Genomic DNA, 19,328 nt, shown 5'->3' with positions numbered 1-19,328 from the left:
CGTTTGATTCTTTAATCAAAATGACGCCGTTTTGAATTAGAAAAATCAAAATTTTAATCCCTGAGACTCTTTCTATAAAACGACTATTACAAAAATTAAGTGTGTACTCCATGCATACGGGCATACACATTTTATAATTATTTATTAATTTATGCGTTACTAATTTAAAGATTAATGATAAATTATTATTTATGTTTTCATTTGAAAATTCTTATATATTATAAATTTTTAATTTATTTGTATACTATATTCATTATATAGAAATAAATAAAAATCACTCAATATTCTATTTTCAATTATAAAATTAAGAATTTTACTTGATTAATATTTAGTTATGTATTTTCTATTTTTAATTTTTTTAATTTCAGATAATAACACAATATATATACAAATTATCTTTTATATTTTGGGTAATTCCCCTACATGATATTTTGTTCTAATTAATCAAAGCAACTTTATGAATAAATATTATAATCACTTAAATTTTATTAGATATTGCATATTTTAGTATTTATGTAAAATAAAATTTATTTTCTTTAAATATATAAATACATTTATGTAATTATTCCATTTACAGTAATTAACATATACTAAATTTGAAAATTAATAAATTACTTAACATTTTAAATAGTCATCCATAGTTATTATCACATTATTCATGATTATTTTATTAATTGATGTGCTTTGTAAATTATATTTTATCTTACATTTAATAATAGTAGTAGTTTAGAATTAATCAACCGCTCAAATTTTATAAAATAGTGAATATGTTAATACTTAATGTGAAAGCATGCTCTATTTTGTTTAAATATACTATATATTATATTTGAAATTCATAAATTATCTAACATTTTAAATACTGTGATTTTTGTCTATTATTATGGTTGAAAACTAAAATACTATTATTACAAATAAATCATGTCCTGTTATTGTGTTTAATACTATTAGTGAACTATAAAATTTTTGTATTATTTTAAAATTGTAATATATGTTTTAATGGGATTTTATTTATTATTGTTATATTTTCGACATCAATGAGAATTTATTTTTATATTCACTACATATTTCATCTTTATTAATTCTAATCATATTTATGTATTACATGATTATTTTTAATAAACTTAAGTGGAAGTGTTTATAGTTTGTTTAGGTGGACAAACTAAGAAGGGATAAAAAATCTCAAATTATATATAAGATGACAAACTAACAATGTTGTTTTGCTTATCTTATCATAGAGCTTACATCTTTTTTCTTTTAATATGTATACAGAATCCAAGTCCCTCCCTACACAGCTAAGGCACAATAAATTTTAGCTTATATAGCTATGCATTCTTGGCCAGACCGCACTCTCCAAAAAGCAGTCTTCAACTATTGGAGCATTGGTTTGGACTCTTACGATAACATCTCAAATTCTTTGAGAGTTTGCTCGATCGCATAGATCACCATCTTCTTTATCTGTTACACAAATAATACAAATAAAAACATTAAATGGCATGCCCAGTAAATATATATTAAAGAAGAATGGAATGAATATATAGCATCCTTCATCAAATACATGTACTAACTAAGAAATGTGCAGAATATTATCCTATCTGAATACTAACCAATATTACAATAACGAAAAGTTGACAAGAGCATATGTTTTTCTATTGTTATTGTTACTATTTTTATCCGTAATAACACTTGTAATTTAAGCTTTAGAATTTAGATTGTGTGACTTGGCTGTGACATGTTTAAAACACGTTTCAGGCGAACATAGCAAAAAAAAAAAAAAGCCAACGATAAAATCGTCTGAAGTTTAGACGTCCATATCCCCAAGCGTTCAAATAACAATTAAAGTGAAGCAGGATCAGGAACAACAACGAATCCATTTTGCAAGTTTGTTCTTACGGGTAGTTTCTACATAGGATCAAAATAATGGCATATACAAAAAAAACTTGAATTCTCGATATTCTGACTATAACAGTTCCGATGAGCAGTCACTCACTTTTGAGTAAAGCGGAATCCAAAAGGCGAGCATTTCTTGGATATAGGAAATGATTTCTCTATTTGTCTTTAGGATTCATTGACTGATAGAGAATTTTTAGTGAATCCATTGCATATGTTAGTTAGGTCCCAAATCATGTGAGGTTGGCGGTAAAGAACCTATGCTTTCAAGGTTTGACTGGTTTAAACGAAAAATGGTCACAATTTCAAACATTATTAAGCACTTCATACGACTACTACAACGGTTAGAAACAAACGCATATGCAGATACTAATGTATTTCTGACAATTTCCACCAATTGAAGCCACATTGTTGTGAAAACATATACATGAAGTCAGGATATCAACCATCATTCAAGATCTAAGATCACTTGCCCAAATATAATGAGGTAATTATATCATTTAGATATTTGAATATTTGGCATCATAGAAGATCTAAAAGATCATTGGACCCAATATTTTTTTTATGTTAATCAAAAGCTGTACTTTGTGAACCACTCAAAATACTAGTGGATATAAAGACGTGTTCAGCAAGCAAAGCAGGCAAACACACAGAAAACATTAACAAACTTTTCTTTTCACACATGGAGGATGATCCCTAGAAATGAACTTGAAGGCTCTTCCATTATCACACATTGTTGTAGTCGATTTATTACTTCTTTAGAACGTGAGAAGAAATCAGATTCGCTTGCCTTGCACGTACCGACAACCCACCCAGTATAATGCTCCAATCATTGGCCTAAACGTCAATCATTTTTGTCGCTATGGCGCAGAGGAAAACGCCTTAGTCCGCAAAGGCAAGGCTAGTTCGGAGCATCTTGTTTTTGTACGCCTAGCAGTATTTAGAACCCATGTATGATTCGTCGGATAAACATGATCAAAGATCATACCATTTCAAGGATGCAGCGATTTAGGTATTGGTAGTAAACCAAGAGTTAGTAATTCAAAAGATGCATTGTGAACCTTATTTAATTGGATGTAAGATAATGCCCACTAATGAAAGATCACCAACTAACTCAGAAAGAGAATGTCGAAGAGAATGTTGCCTAGCCATTGAGAGCGTTTACATTTTTGTAGAAAAACAATACCATCTTTGATTAGGCCCCTTTTGCTTGCTTTTCTGTTCCTGTTTGGACATGTGGTTCCCACAAAGATCAAGTTGGTCAGCCATGTGATGCGCAAGAGCTACCTGGTGATCCCTAGGTTGCCACACCTCAAGTTGATAACACCTTACACTGTTGTTGCTGTTTCTAAGACCGACCGACGCCTCATCTACACTGGTCTCTTTGAGGGGCTAAACATTCAGATCAAACAGGTGATGTGGAGGGTCTTGAATGTTGAAACCATTGTTTGATAGTTTTATATTCTACAATAGTTTGTTGAAAAAATTTCTAACACCCTACCTTACAATTTTTTTCTTTTACAATTTTGTTTTCTTATATGTTTTTTGTGATAACATATTAACAATTATTGATTAAAATTAAATTACAACAGTTAAAAGTTAAACAAGTGTTTTAAATAATTTTTGTTATTTTTTTTGTTCTATAATTTTAATAAAAACAAGTATTAAAGGCGAGAAATAAAAAAAATCATTATTAAAACAAATAAAATTACAAAAATCTGAAAATGGTGTTTTCAGTATCCAAATATAACGAGATTAGTTTCTATTTATAGATTATAAGAAAAAATGAATTTGGACAACCAATGAAAAGCTGACATATGGCAAAAGGGCCCCAAAAAGTTTCAACTTGTCTAATCATGTATTTCTTTCAAAAATTCAACACCCTTGTTGCAATATATTCAACTTTTGAATTAATAAATCAAGGTCTAGTGTCATGTATCTAGCTAGAACTTCTCTCTCGGGAATGTTCTCCGAGGCGCCATCAACTGCTTTTACTCGACATTGATTTAGCTCGATGGCATCGAGCTCTACTATGTTCTCTCTTCTATTCTCCAGCCAGTCCTCCACCACCACCACCACCAGCTTTACTTCATGTTGTCATTTCTCTCTGTCGCTCCAACTCGCTCCCCTCATTGTAACTGACTCCCTTGTCCATCTCGTAGTCACCGCTGCCACAACTGTTCCTCTCATTGCTTCACGTTTCTCACTTCATCGCCACATTTCTTGCTTCCCTCGTCATTACTGTCTCTCCGGCTCATCTTGTCATTGCCGCTACTCCTACTTCACTCCTCATCACCGCTCCTCTCAGTTCAAGTGGAAACGCTGGATCTACTTAGCTCATGGTCTCACTCACCAGATCTTGTTTTCTATATTCTGCTGCGCCTCCACCATTCACATTGTCTCAGACTGCGACAGTCCTTGGCGCTATGCTTTCATCACGGTTTGGATTTGCTCTGCTCTTCTCCTACCTTCTCACATCCACTGTGCTTCAGCCTGACTCCTTCTCGAGATTCACTCTCTTTCATACGTGTGTGGGCTTGGCTCATGGTTGGGTCTATCACAGCCCATCTTCAAAGCCTACTTACACAACAAGGCCCATTAAGAATACTTGTATTGAAAGAGCTATATCTGTGCACAAACTATTCCGACCCTCTCCTTGCACTATCAACCCCCAAACCTTGCAGCTTAACCGGCTTCTTTGCAGCCACACATCAATATCAAGTCTAGAACTGTTACGATGAGGCTCCTTGTCAAGTTCAATGTCTTTCCCGACGAGCTCTTTAGAGCCAAAGTTCATGATTCTACTTTTAGCTGCTACGATTTACGTCCATCATCTCCTTTGTCGCGCTACATTTGCTACTCCCCTGCTGAGTTCTTTAGAAACGGAGTTTCGTGCTCCATCTTTTTTACCAAGGAAAATTTATGGAGAATCATCCACCACCTCTCTCTCTCTCTCTCTCTCTCTTCAGAGATCCTAGCACCATATTTGAGACGGTCTACCACCGATCTCAAACCCCATTAGTTGGATACTTCAACGTCAGTTTTGTTTTCTTACTCTATTCTGCTAATTCGAACGTCGACGGCTTTATGATACAAAGTGAAGTTTCTCTACGGGTCTCTTCTTCATTTATCGCATCTATCTTTTTTTATGATTTAGTTGTCTTTTTTTTCGACTCATCAACAACATTCATTTCACCAATAATCTAGATACAAGTACTTGACCACAAGTGTTTATACCATTGATACAATGAGGCAATCTAGTACCGAATTTAGTCACTAAGTTGGACTCAATCCTACCTAATTGAAACCCCCATTGTATATTGGACCACTGTGAGAATGAAATCACCCCAAAACCGGAAGTGATTCATCTCTTCAACCTCCTAAATTCGACTTCGAGACATGGCAACATCTACTAACAGCCGAGATACATGACTGAATACGAGAATCCAATTCTTAATCTAGCAAGTGGTACCAAAAGATAGGCGTGATGATTGTGACCCAAATGCATCTTCACCAAAAGGCGCGTTCTCAATATAGCCACATACCTCGGTTGGTCAATGTTCAGTCCTCAGCCATAAATCGGACACAGAGATCCGGACTGAAAAGCGGGACTCAGCGACAAACACTGTGACGGTTCAACAGTTCATCTCCAGAAGTGCAGAGCTAATACCGCCAGAGACCACAACCGACCTCCTCTGACGCTGGGATGTAGCAGCTCCGCCATGTACCATCGAGAGGCGAGCACCTACGGTTGACAACTCCCTCGGTGCTTACCTCAATACATGATATCCGCGAGAACCGGGAGACATAGCTTCTGTTCACAGTCCGACCAAATCTTCTCTGGTTGTCTCACCACCCCGGGGGACGAAGATCCAAGCTTGAGAAGACGTCTCAGTACATCGTCGCCGAAGCCAGAGTCGCAGAAGATCTAAAAAGGGAAAAACTAGATCTGGCTCCTCTAAAACCCTAAGAGCCGACTTCCTCCTTCACCGCCTTCCCAAGGCCTCATCGCTTCTCCAAAGCCGACGGAACTAACCGATTTAGTTGTCTTCGTTTATCACTTTGCCGAGGTTCTCTCCGTCTATGTCCATTGGACGTTTAAAATTGATACAAGTAATTGGTGTTCCAAAAAATTCATTCAAGTATATTTCAAATACAAATTAATTAATTAATTTTGAAAACAAAAATTTGGTCATTTTTGTTAGATTACGGTTCAAATTGATTTGGGGTCCATTCTAAAATAATTTTGTGTTTCAAGTAAATTGGTTTGGTTCAAATGCCCATCCCTCCTAACTTGATCCAGATATCAGACTAAAAATATACAATAAATAAGCTCACAAAAACACGTAAACAAGAAAAAGAATATAAAGAGAGAAAAGACTTACCTCAAGTTTGTCCTCTCTGGCCTTGTGGTTCTTGGGAAGTTGACGAAACTCTTCGGTGAGACGTAGACACTCATGGATGTTCTCTGGTGACACAAAGTCAACTGCAACTTTGGTGCACGACTGTCCCAACATACACATCACAAAGATAAATTCTCTCAATTAAATTTTCAATTACATCGCAAATTGGGTAAGGGAACAAAATTAAAGTGGAGGAAGATCAGAAACCATGTGTGTTTTACCTTTAGATTCCGGACTTGATGAGGGCAACCCGCAGGAATAAACACAGCTTCTCCTAGCTTTTGCACAAATGTCCATGGTTCGATCCCTACAATTTCAGATAAACCATTTAGTTTGTCGATACAGAGACCCGAAAGAGAGCAATTTAACATACCAAACTCCGCCTTGAGTTTTCTTTTATGCTCTACGGTTAAATAGCATGATTGGTCGTGTATCGGGTGATAAACCTGAATGAAGAACATGTCAAAACATTTGTCAGTGTATCTGAAAAGTAAACATGTTGTCATGCAGTGGGTGTTGTTTACCTTTGTAACCGGACAACAAAAAGTGTGTCTAAATTCTTTGCAATGCTTTCTTAGATACTCTTCTAACTTTGGAACATCTTCTCTCCTAAAAATGTCCCAAAGAGCACTTCCTGTTTCGTCATGATTCTGCTGTTTTTCATAGCTCATAATCTCTGGCATGTCCATTCCTTCTTCCTCACGGCCGCAGGCAATGTCTTTGTCTCCACTGCCCTGTTCCTCTAGCTTGTTCTGTTCCTTGTGTTTCTGCTTCAGGTCTTTGACTGCAGATATCTGTTCTTGACTTAATGTTACTTCAGTTGTATGCGTCAGAATATTAACCTACAAAAAAGTAGTTAGTGTTAGCCATTGAAAAAAGACCAAAAGTGTACAAACAAACTAATGAAAGTTTTACCGCGTCTGACATATCGCAGTGAAGCTTAGTCACGGAGTCACCTCTACCAAGCTCATCTGGAATCCCGTAGGCAATGTACGTTTTCGGACCCAAATCTGGTTTGATAAGACCTTCAGGAAGCTTTGCTGCAATGTTCAGAATACCGGTTCTAGGATCGCTATATTCTTGAAAAGGCAATGCGGATATGAACTCGTCACAGTGACGAGGTAAAAGATCTTCGAACTTATCAGAAGGAGGCCAGTCCTTTAGCTTTAACATCTCAGGCCAGAAGTTTCCGTACGTTCTTCCTTTGCTATAACCTTCAAAGAAATGACGAGTATTGATCTCCACCTGAATATTTTATTGATTATTAAAAAAAAAAAAAGAGATTAGAACCTATCAATCATTTCAGAAAGTGAAGTATTATAATACGGAATGAAATATTATACCTCACAATTAGCTAAACAATCAATAGCTTTCACTTCAGACATCTTAGAACTTGCTGTTGAATCCAAATTTTCGCATAACGCCCTCCACATAACCATCGGCTCCCAGCTTAAACCATGTGTGTTATCAAGAGCGTTCCCAACGATTACCGGTTCACCCTTTTTCCAATGCTCTTGAAAATGCAGAAGCCCTTCTTCCTTCAAAACATCAAGAGATCGTGGACAGAACAAGTAGTTGTCGGTTGATCCATTCCTAGAAGCTGTTTTCCTTGTCATATCTGTCTCCAAGGCAGAACATTTACATTTCGACACTCGAGGGCTGTTATCGTATGATGCCAAGAAAGCCTCTGCCTTTTGTTCCAAGTCTGAGATCCGGTCCTGTGGTAGGATTCGCTTAAGCTCCAACATACAATCACCACAACCACCTAGCTCTTTTGGTGCACAAGGGATGCTTCCATCGGAACCAGCATTCCACTTTGCGGATGTGTTAGCTTCTTCATCCTCCTCGGAAACAGAAGAGGAGCTAGGTTCCATTTCTAAACCATGCATGTACTTGTATCCTTTATTAACATACTGCAGCTTCGTTTCAGGGCGTTGGGACATAGAACCTTCGCGAATCTCTTGACAACAGTTCAAACAAAGCTCGAAAGAGCACTTTGGGCAGCTCCGGTGCAAGTCAACAATTGAAGTTGCACAATGATCACTGCAACACAAATGAACTCAGCAAGAGCCTCTAGAACTAAGTTGAACTTTAAAAAAAAAGATCCCAACTGTGTATTAGATAACATAAGTGTGCTTTACCAGTATACACGTTCATCACAGTAGCTCACTGCGCTAGTTACGTCAACTTCAAAGGGCTGTAATCCTGCAGAAACAATTCATAAGTGAGCAGAAAAACGCATATAGCAACATAAGCCATTTATTAGCAGCGTAAGATTCATACCTTGAGCGTTTGCCTCAGTTTCAATCTCTTGATTCTGGGACTGGGATAACATATTCAAAAATGGAAGCATCAAAGCAATTAAGTATTGGAGATGATGGCGTCTTTCAGAATTCGCGAGGTCCCTCTTCGTTGTCTGTCAATTCAAGAGCAGAGATACGAGTTAACAAAGAAACATCTTGTGTTAAAACGACTTCTTCTGCGGATGGATGCTAGAAATAATCTTATACCTCGATTAAACCATTCAAATGCAAGCATCTGTTGCAATTACAATTTTTGTGGCAGAAAGGACATTTATCAACGATATCATCCTCAGATAGATGTGGATACCTGCAAGAAACGACGAATGAAGTAAGGACAGAGAAATAGAGTAAAGTTAAGACAAGAAAGAAACTAACCATTTCCTTATACATTGAAGACAATACATTGTCTCTTCACATTCACTGCAAACGAGAAGTGTTATCCTTTCCCCCTTCAAACACTGATGGCAAATGGCAATGCGTTCCTTAGATTCCTGCCAATGCCAAAAGATTATTCGGAAAAGCTCAGTACATGAACACGTTCGTTGACTGAAACCAAAATAGCTTTACCTTTGAAGAAGTTTTCATGCTTTCAGGGTCATCAGAACACCCATTTTTCAGAAGGGAATCTGACACCTCTGAATCTGGCGAACGTGAACGTGAACCTGGACTGTGGGAACCTCTTCTTCTTCTTCTTCGCTTTGTTGCCTGGATCTTAGAAATCATTTGAAGTTCTTCTTCCCAAGCCACATCTTCTTCATGTTCCACTTGGCGTCTGTCTCTCTTTCTACCAGTGGATCTTCCATGATCTTCACAAGGTTCCACTTTCATAACAGCCGTTGACTTCATATCAGATTTAACCTCAACTCCTACTCTGCGTCTGTTCTTCCTACGACTCCAACTAGGTAATATTGTATCTTCTAAAGGTTCCAGTTTCGTTACAGACACAGTCGTCACCTCGGATTCTTTCCTCTTTTGTTTAATCCAATCACCTAATAACATACCATCATGATCATCATGATCAGAGTGTTGCAGTTTCTCATGAGATGGTGCTTCTTTAAGAATAACTTCAACTCCAGCTGCTGAGACATTATCCACACGCGAAAGCCGATTCCTTTTCCTACTATAGACTCTGAATATCACAGGACGCGGCCTCATGCCTCCCTCTCTCTCTCTCTCCTCTTTCCTGCTAAGCTCTTTGGACTTGACTAATTTCAAACTTCTCTTCTTCTTCGTGGACCAAACACATTGAAAGGAAAACAGAGAGCTCTCGATCGGACTATAAGCCTTGAAATCAACTCCATCATCGGACTCCATTTTAGCTGCAAGATCAGATCAGTGAACGAGAACGGAGGCAGAGATTCTACGAATCGTGGATTCGAAGAGACGATGATTCTCTTGATAAATCTAAACCCTAGACGCACGCAGCTAACGATTCTCAATTTCGCTATTTAGCTGACTAAAAGAAAAAAAGGAAAAGAAAAAAAAAAAGAAAGAAAGAGGGGAAGAGCAATAGAGCATCGTTCGTAATCTCACCGTTAAAAGCAGCCCACGGGATTTGTCCTTAGGGCAACATTATCGGTGATGCTAATGACATATCTTAGCATTAATCGTATTTAATTTAAATATAAATTAGCCAATATCACAAGCTTAACTAAGAAGTCTTTTATCTCGTCCTTAGGAGATATGTGGCGTCGTGGGAATGGCGGATGAAAATTCGTAAGGGCAAAATCGATTTTGGATCGAGTTTCACTTTCCTCATCTCTTCTGTTCTCTCTCACGGCGATTGAAAAGGGGATTTTGTCTCAACGACGCATCTCCTCTCTGACGGTTCTCCTCCCGGCGGATCTCCTCCCGAGACATCTCCTCCCGACTCTGAATCTCTCGACGGTTCTCTCGACGGATCTGTTGACGGTTCTGTCGACGGTTCTCCTCTCTCATCAACATCGTATTCCGTGATTCGAAGGTGAAAGGGTAGGTGTTACTCCTCCGTATGATTTGCATGTATTTGGTTCTCGTTTTTGATCTACTTTGTTGGGATTTGCATGTATATTTTTTTTTCGTTTGTGTTATTAATCTGATAGTAATTTGTACTCGTTCATTGCTTTGATTGCGTTGCTATATATCTATTATAGGGCTTTCAAAAATCGATTTAGGGATATTGGCTAATTTTTACTCGTTCATTGCTTTGATTGCTTTGCTTTGCTATTTTTTTTTTCGTTTCTGTTATTAATCTGATAGTAATTTTTCGTCTCTAGAGTCTTTGACAGAGTGTGGTTATTTCATGATACTTATATGTGTGTTCTTTTGATTCCGAGGTTAATAGGTGAGGTGAGGTTCAACTACAATAACCCGGTTTCTATTAGTAAACAGCTCTAAGAGAAACAACCATTTCGTCCACAGCTCAAGGTAATTAACTTTCTCTTCACCTCCCAAGTAATCTAGTTGGTATATTAACTCGTGTAGGCATGAACTATTGTTTCTGTGACGAATGGTGGAGAGTTTATTTGTGTGATGAATAGTCGTGACAGAATCTAGTTTCTATACTGAAATAAATATCTAGTTTGATTGCAACCAAAGCGTGTAGACTTGAACTCTTGTTTCCGTTATGAAGTATTCTTGTTTGTATACTGAATTGATAGTCTAGTTTGTTTGCAAGGGTGGTTTGTTTGGTAGTTAATGCACTTGGTAGTTAGGTTATTATGGTTGTGTAATGTGTAATAACTGAGATGTACTTTTGTAGTTAGGTCATTATGATAGTGTTAATTAAAGTTTCACCTATTAAACCATCCTTCCACTGAACGATTTAATCTCCATCATCTTCTTTCTCTCTTCTCTGGTATAAATCTCACAGATTTCGGTTTCTATTCTCTTATCACTTCTCTCTTCTTAATCCTATGGATCCAAGGATTCCGTACAGCCAGTCTGCTGGTTATATTGGCCTTCTTCACAGTCAACACGAAAGTGTTCATCATGAGAAGCATTCATTATTTGCTAAAACCCAAAAATCTGTGCGAAAAGATGTGGAGCGTGCCTTTGGAGTGCTGCAAGCTAGATTTGCGTTTGTCAGAAATCCCTCGAATTTATGGGATAAGGACAAAATTGGAAATATTATGAGAGCATGTATCGTCCTCCATAATATGATTGTCGAGGATGAACGATCATCATCCACTCAGTATACGGTCGATGAATTTCAAGAAAGAGAAGAGGTGGATACATTTCCATCAATATGGCTTCAAATCTCGGCAATTCGATTGATCGTCGAACAAGCGTTCGGAATAGACAAGCCCATCAGAATTTAAAAAACGATTTGATTGAAAATATATGAGCTAAATTTGGACATCTTCCAAATAACATATAATTTATAAGTTTATATAAATTGAATAAAATGTTTGTTTCCTTTTATTTATTATTTGTTATTTTTTTAACTTTGTAATTTTCATATGTTTTCAATTTTAATGTTAAACTTCTCTTTTATATGTTTTATTAAAAAGTTATCCTTTATATCTCATTACACATTAAAATAAATATTTTATTTACTAAGATACAAGACAAGTTTTACCAATAATCTACAAAATTACAAATGTCCTTAAACTTTGTTCCTAACTTAAAAATATTAATAAAATATCATAAGGACTTGTTTTTTGTCCCACCAATAATGTTGCCCTTCGAGCGCACACTATTAATTGGACGCGTGGCAGGTGATTAACCCACCGATTCGCTCGCTTCTTCTTTCTGTTTATAATACTAGGGGCTGTACGCGTGGATTATGTCTATATGAGTTTCCAGTTTCCACCACATTGGTAAGAGAAGAATTAAGGATGGGTATTCTCATATCCATTAGAATTTGGTTTGGATCTATTCGAGTTTTTAATTTTTGAAACTAAAGATTTCAATTTTATTCATGCATTTGCGGGTTGTGTTCAGATACCATTTAGCCTTTGATTTTTTTTAAAAAAAAATTAGGGTTGCTAAAGTGACTGCTTGTCTCCTATTGAATCGAATTTGATCTTCTTTGAAGATATTTCTTCATTATCCACAGACGGCTTCGCTTGTTTAATCAAAGGTTTTCATACCGAGACCGAGCTCAGCGAAGAACATAAAAGAAGGTTTGTTGATTATAGCTAAAGCCGATTAAAAATTGCATACGTACCCTTGAATAGAGATTAAGTCAATCGTAGTTGATTCCAAGGTGCACAACTCCACATGTGCCTAGATGAAAGCATGTATTTAAAAAGAGGCGAGCGCGCTTTAATTGAGAGGTGATCATGCCTTGAGAAGCAATGCCTCAGAGAGATTATTTGTATGGTTCTCTGTGTTTATTTGGATATCTCTCTTAGACTAAGTGTCTGTATATATATACAAAGATGAAATATAAGATTTCCCATTATGTTAATGGGGCGAGTTCATTGTTTAATAGGCATTGTTGAGGGACGAAAGCCATTTTCAACAAAAATTATCAAGCAAACAAATGAATTATAGGTCCACAAAATCCTAATACTTGACAACTCCCTAAACACATGAGAGTCAAATAAAACTGTAGAAGGTGAAGAAAAGATAAAACAGAAGAAACATAATAAACCAAAACAAATTCATTTACGAGTCCACAATCACGAAGCATCAAGAAAGAAATCATTTATGAGTTTCACAAAAAAAAAATTCAATCACTGGATTTCCTAGCCATAAGGATCACCAGATCCTTTGCTTGCTTCCTCGTACGTTCTCGAATTAGTCGCTGAATCAATATAAGGGTTTAATCCCGCAAGCTGCATAATGTTCTCAATCTCTTTGACAACCTCACCCATGGATGGTCTCTTCACTCCTTCCCCATCCACACATCTCAAAGCAAGATCCACATACTTCTCAAACCCGTTCAGATTTTCACTGTTTGCAATAATAGTCGTGGCCACCAATTCTTGCAGGTCATACAAGTTCCTTGATTTATCCATCTTTGCCTTCACCTCTTTCACCACGTATTTGCCGCCCACGATCGGACTTTTACCGGTTAATAGCTCAAGCATCACCACACCAAACCCATACACATCGGTCTTCTCAGTCAATTGATTCGTCATGTAGTACTCAGGATCCAGATAGCCCTAACACAAGTTATAACGTGAGTTCAGGAGCAGATCTAGAAACATTTTTTATTGGAGAAACAATATGTTGTCCAAAAAAAATTGGGGAAACAATATTAAAAGTAGCAAAAAAAAATTTCTGATGGAAGCACTTTTTCATTTTTCTTCATTAAACTTAAGACATTTGGTCAAATTAACTTAAGTTATTTTCAAAAAATGAAAAATTAATAGGGGGCATGTGAGCCCGTATTGTTGTACGTCCCTGCTTGAGTTTAAAATATATATAAGAATGAGAGAAAGAGGTATAATTCTCTACTCACCATAGTTCCTTTCACTTGTGTTGTCACATGATTTTTCTCAGGGTCTCCCACAAGTTTTGAGAGGCCAAAGTCGGCAACCTTTGCGTTTAAATTTTCATCAAGTAGTATATTATTTGATTTGATGTCTCTGTGTATAATTGGTGGATCAGCAAGCTCATGAAGATAAGCCAAACCCTTGCTGGACCCAAGTGCTATTTTGAGCCTTCTAGTCCAATCAAGTCTAATACCATTCTTACCTGCATTATCATCAAAATTAATAAGAGCTAATGAGGTTAAAATAAACTAAAATAAAAAGATACCTGATAGACCGTCTGTAAGAGAGCCATTTGGAATGTACTCGTATACAAGCATTTGTTCACTTCGATCAAAACAAAAGCCTAAGAGTTTGACGACATTCTTATGATGGACCCTTGAAAGAAGCTCAATCTCAGTTTTAAACTCCAACTCCCCTTGAGAAGATCCTTGTTGCGCTCTTTTGATGGCTAGCAGTTTCCCAGAGGGAAGAATACCTTTGTACACCTATTTCACCATCATATTGGGATTAATTTGAATAAAACTAATACCATTTCTTGTTTCAACTGAGGCCATTGTAAAGACACAAACCTTGCCATAACCTCCACCTCCAACATCATTTGCCTCTGAGAAGTTGTCTGTGCATTTCCTCAACTCTTCAAAAGTAAATGCTTTTGCTCCCGTTAGCTGCGGAGCCTCGACACTGCTTGTACTCTGATTCCATTTGGCTGCAAGAAACAGTGTCATTATTTTCACCAATCGTAGAAAAGTGTTTTGTAAAAGTAAAACCATTTATTCTTACCAAAAGGATTATTTTGACCAGTGGCTTTCTCTGCTCTCTTCTTCTGCCTAAGACCGTAAATCCCAGCTATAGTTAACAACATTACAAGAACCACGGCACCAACTACTGCTCCGATGACAATGCCAATGTTTATGGAAATGGAACCTCCTGCATGTGGGTCAAAAATCAGAGTAGATGAGTAAACCAGATTTAGATCCGGTTAGATTGTGTGTGTGTTGTCTTTTTACATAATTACCAGAAAACGGACGGTACTGATCAGCTCGGAAAATGTAAGGCCCAAATATTGGAGGAGGGTTATAAGTATGAGTGCTAAACGCAGAAATAGCAATATTCATTTCTGTCTGATTAAAGCTCTCCTTGTCCAATGGAAATAACAAGAGGTCTACTAGAAGCTGATGACCAGTTGCAGTCTCTTTAAAGTTTCTGATGGCGACGGATTCCATTTGATAACTGAGGTTCCTAAAGAAATCTTCTATCCTCTGCTGGAGCATTATGAAGTTGGTGTTATTGGAAAACCCGGAGAAAGAAGGAGACCTGAAGATGAATTTTCCTGTGATTGGATACACACAGCGGCACGCTGGACTCGGTTCCCTGCCTTGACCACATGGTGAACAGTTTATTTGTGGAACAGAAAAATCAGTACTAGGTTGGATTTCTTTGCAGAAGTCACTCTGTTGGTTCCCTGCTTCTCGGCACACTGGATTATCTGCCAATCTGTGAAAATAGTAACACAGATCATAAGTAGTTGACTGGAAAAACTAAAAATAAATATTTACGAAGTGATACCTACATTACTTGGATGCCTTTATTAGCTGCTAGTTTGTAATTAGTTATTTCATTGTCTTGTAAATCCACAGACTCTAATTGGTTGCTATAGTTAGTACCAAAATCCAATGTTGCATCTAACTGATTGCGCTTTAGTACACTGCAAAGTCAATTTAAACAAAACAACCCAGTTAATACAAGTGTGAGTTGACTTCCAAATGAAAGTTTCATGTTTAGTTTTACTCACACAGTCTGCAATAGAGTAGGGGTAAAGAGGAAGATTGGTATTGGACCTTCGAGTTGGATCCCTTCCATCCTTCTATCAAGTAGAGGACCATTTTTTTCTTTGTAAGCGTACACAAGAATATATATATATATATATATATACACATATATATTGAAGGAAAAGGAAAGATAGGTTCATACAATGTTGACAGGGAGCCTAATGTAGAGATCCATGATGGTATGAGTGAGAATGTTAATTGGTTATTGCTCACATCTCTGTTATAAACACATTACTTCATGTAAGTAGATTCACAAAGAAGTTTGAGAAGGGTAAAATAAGCAACAATAATAGAGGAAGACAAATAGAAAACTTACAATGTGTAGAGACTTTTCAAGCTTGATAAATTTGGAAGGCTACCTGTAAGTCTGTTGTCAGCCAAGTACCTGATATGAAATCAACTACAAGCTCTTCACATCTTTTCATTTACATCAACAAACAAAAAGCAAAACTTTAGTTGCTCACTTACAGTTCTTTCAGACGTGTGAGATTATTAAGACTTGAAGGAATATCTCCCGTTAGTTTATTCCTATCAAGACGTCTGTAAGAAAGATAAGAGCATATGAGATTAAGGAAGTAGCATAATTAAATAAATAGAAACTTGAAATTTTGTAAGAATAATCTTTTACTACTTACAACACTGTCAAATTTGTAAGGAGGCTGAGGCTGTTCGGAATTTCGCCTGTGAACTGGTTTCCATCGAATAGCCTAACGATAAAGTAACAAATAATATTCAACCACTTATTTAGTCACTACCTTCATTTTTTTTCTTACGTGTAATATGAAACTTACACATGTATTAAAGTCATGTTTGAGGAGAAGAGCTTTTCTGGGATATCCCCAGAAAGCTTGTTATTTCCAAAGTGACTGCAAGAGGAGTTAAAAATGAGTAAAGTAAACTAAAAAGGAGTGTGATTATAAATACAAAGAGAAATGCGAAAATTTGGTATTATATACATACAAATGCTTAGTTTCAAGAAGCATGTCCAGTCCTGGTGAAGAAGTCCCATTAGAAACTGGAATGGTTCCTTCGATCTGATTGTCAGCTATATCAAACCAATTTAGTTTAGATAATCGTCCAATGGAAGCTGGAATTGTTCCACTAAATTTATTTGAGTTCAGGGATCTGTACGGAGAAAACACAAACATTAATACTAATGGATTTATATAGTGGAATAAAAAAAAAAGAGACTTGCTTCAATCAGAATCTTACAGAGTTATAAGTTGATCTAGAGATCCTATGGACTCAGGGATTTCACCACTGAAACCGCATTCCATAAGGTTCCTGGAGACAGAAGAAAAAGAAAGAAATTGTAAGACAAGATAAAAAAAATTATAAGACAAATGAGTACGGTCATCTTCATTTCTTACAAGGTAGTCAACTTCCTGAGGTTACCAATATTTGATGGAAGCGATCCAGACAATTTAGAATTAGATGTCAAATCCCTGTAAAAATATTGGATTACAAGTTTTTTCTTTTTGAGAAAAAGTATTGGATTATAAGTTGAGAAAAAAATCCATTTTATGCACCAAAATAAAGAAGGAAGACCTACAAGATCTGCAGTTCAGCTAAAGAAGAAATATCGGCAGAAAGCTTTCCTTCCAAGTTAAGGTTGCCTAATGATCTTCAACAAGCAACAACGCAACGTTAGCATCTGCGTAGAATTATTAGAAACAAACAGCAAAAAGAAAAGGCATAACTGTTACATTGAAATAACGTGGTTGTTATTGTTACATGTAATTCCAACCCAATTGGTTCCACAAGGATCAGAGCCTTTCCAATTCTCAGGAAACCTTGTCCATTCACTCTTCAAGGCTTGTAAAGCAGAAGCTGCGCCAATTTTTAAACGAAATAAATATTCCTATATCCGAATAAGTCGGATCATAATCTTAATATACTTACCGTCTAAACCATTTGTTAGCGCTGAAACATAACAAATTTGGCAAAAAGCCAAAATCAGGAGCATGCAGACTTCAGTTCTTGAACTCATCTTCAGAACCATTGTATCACAAAATCCTACGAGAAGAAGCCTCGATGCTAAGAAAACATGTACACAATAATGTTATCGGAAAGGAGACAAAGACTGAAGAATTTAAATGAAAAATATGTAAGAGAAATAGGCAGTGGACAATATAAAAACTGTTAGATTAATACGTCAACATGGTAATGGAAAGGAATAAACTATGCACACTACATCTAAGAACACACTAGCAAATAACAATGACCAGACATGGGTTGAACTAATCAAAATAAGAATTATATATATATATACTAGATCTTGCCCCACACATTGTAAGCGCAGATTATTTTATGACAAAAAATTTCACTAATAACTTAACAAATATTTTGTTAATTATTAAGAATTTTGTGTACTTAAAATATTTTTGCATTTAAATCAATGGTTTTAAATTTGACCCGAACCGGCCTTGGTCAAAGCGGTTAATCCGGTGATCCGACAATTCGATTTAGGTTTTAAAAAATATCCATATTTAAAAAATCACTTAAACCTGAGACTAACAGATTTAACCAATGGATGACATATATGTTCCAATTTGGTTTAAATTGTTATAGTTCCATAATTTATCACCTTTTAATCCAAATTTTAAAGTTCATTGTTTTGCAATTTTATGAAATTATAAAGTTTCTACAAAATTTTGATAGATAAAATGATAGATATAAAATAATTACCCCTTTTATATAGCTTAATTAATTTTATTATAATTTGTTTTGTAATTTGTCTTGTTAATAATTTATATTATAATATATATAATTTTTTGTTAACAATTAGTGTTTAGCATTTTCTTTAGATAACATATATTTTGAACATTTTTAATAATTATTTTTGCTATTATATTTATTGTACAATTTATAATGTTTATATATATATATATATATATATATTTATGTAGTGGCTGTTATTGAATTATTATGTTACTTAAATAAATGATATAACCATTATTTTGTACATATAAATAAAATAATATGTTGATTTAATTAATTTATTATTGATTTATTTTTTGTATTATTTAAACTTGTAAAAGTAAGTTCTATTTATTTTCGTTTTTTTATAAACTATCTAATTTTTTTCAATTATTTAATTTATCTAAATAATTTTAAAAAACAATTGTTATAAATTATTAAAAAGATGAGTTCTAATATTTTATATTGTTTAGACACAAGATTAATTATAGTGCTGTTTGGAAACACATATAGTAGTATAAAGAAAGAAGTATATTGTTTGGAATCATTGATAGTAGTATAAAAAAAAATATTAGTGATTTAATATAGGTTTAACTATAAAGTAGAAATTGTGTGTTTAATTTAAAACCTTACAAAATAAAGGTAAGGTCCAACACCATATTTCTATTTTAATAATATAGATATGCTAGACGATCTCCAGTTATAAAAATACTTTTGAATTTGAAAATATTTACAAGATTAATGATACGAAAAACTTTATATGAAATTTTGAGGAATAAG

At 35.5% G+C, this 19,328-nt stretch overlaps 2 protein-coding genes and 1 long non-coding RNA gene across 10 annotated transcripts; 1 reads left to right on the top strand and 2 right to left on the bottom strand.

Moving 5' to 3' along the window:
- Positions 1–1,058: 1,058 nt before the first annotated feature.
- LOC103838408 (lysine-specific demethylase JMJ25) lies at positions 1,059–10,147 on the bottom strand. Of its 6 annotated transcripts, none has more exons than XM_033278691.1 (13): positions 9,161–10,146; positions 8,969–9,084; positions 8,801–8,900; positions 8,574–8,706; positions 8,432–8,495; positions 7,634–8,333; positions 7,206–7,535; positions 6,815–7,132; positions 6,664–6,736; positions 6,512–6,597; positions 6,273–6,392; positions 3,074–3,279; positions 1,059–1,455 (listed from the first exon to the last, which is right to left on the bottom strand). In XM_033278691.1, coding segments are annotated over exons 1-13 (2,994 nt in total). In that variant the 5' UTR covers positions 9,908–10,146; the 3' UTR covers positions 1,059–1,454. The 6 variants fall into 6 exon arrangements, with proteins under 6 accessions (XP_033134582.1, XP_009113089.1, XP_009113090.1 ...); XM_033278690.1 differs by lacking the exon at positions 1,059–1,455 and adding an exon at positions 2,371–2,817 and having other exon boundaries at positions 9,161–10,147; XM_009114841.3 differs by lacking the exon at positions 3,074–3,279 and having other exon boundaries at positions 1,166–1,455; positions 9,161–10,138.
- Positions 10,148–10,173: 26 nt separating this feature from the next.
- LOC103838406 lies at positions 10,174–12,610 on the top strand. 3 transcript variants are annotated; one of them, XR_004450784.1, is made up of 3 exons: positions 10,174–10,564; positions 10,917–10,999; positions 11,445–12,610. It is a non-coding gene; the product is annotated as an uncharacterized LOC103838406 (long non-coding RNA). The 3 variants fall into 3 exon arrangements; XR_004450785.1 differs by having other exon boundaries at positions 10,182–10,564; positions 11,499–12,610; XR_627120.2 differs by having other exon boundaries at positions 10,191–10,564; positions 12,342–12,610.
- Positions 12,611–13,046: 436 nt separating this feature from the next.
- On the bottom strand, positions 13,047–18,618 carry LOC103838407 (probable leucine-rich repeat receptor-like protein kinase At5g49770). The gene is made up of 19 exons (XM_009114839.3): positions 17,751–18,618; positions 17,555–17,678; positions 17,401–17,472; positions 17,219–17,293; positions 17,061–17,132; positions 16,809–16,973; positions 16,640–16,714; positions 16,484–16,555; positions 16,317–16,388; positions 16,165–16,233; positions 15,991–16,065; positions 15,812–15,883; positions 15,590–15,724; positions 15,035–15,513; positions 14,800–14,946; positions 14,589–14,725; positions 14,285–14,504; positions 13,986–14,221; positions 13,047–13,686 (listed from the first exon to the last, which is right to left on the bottom strand). The coding sequence occupies exons 1-19, from the start codon at positions 17,848–17,850 to the stop codon at positions 13,267–13,269; spliced, it is 2,817 nt and encodes a 938-aa protein (XP_009113087.3). The 5' UTR covers positions 17,851–18,618; the 3' UTR covers positions 13,047–13,266.
- Positions 18,619–19,328: the final 710 nt, after the last annotated feature.

Source organism: Brassica rapa, chromosome A09, assembly GCF_000309985.2.
Source record: "Brassica rapa cultivar Chiifu-401-42 chromosome A09, CAAS_Brap_v3.01, whole genome shotgun sequence".
NCBI lineage: Eukaryota > Viridiplantae > Streptophyta > Magnoliopsida > Brassicales > Brassicaceae > Brassica > Brassica rapa.
The sequence above is the reverse complement of the archived record's forward strand: the minus strand, read 5'-3'. Positions and strand labels throughout refer to the sequence as shown.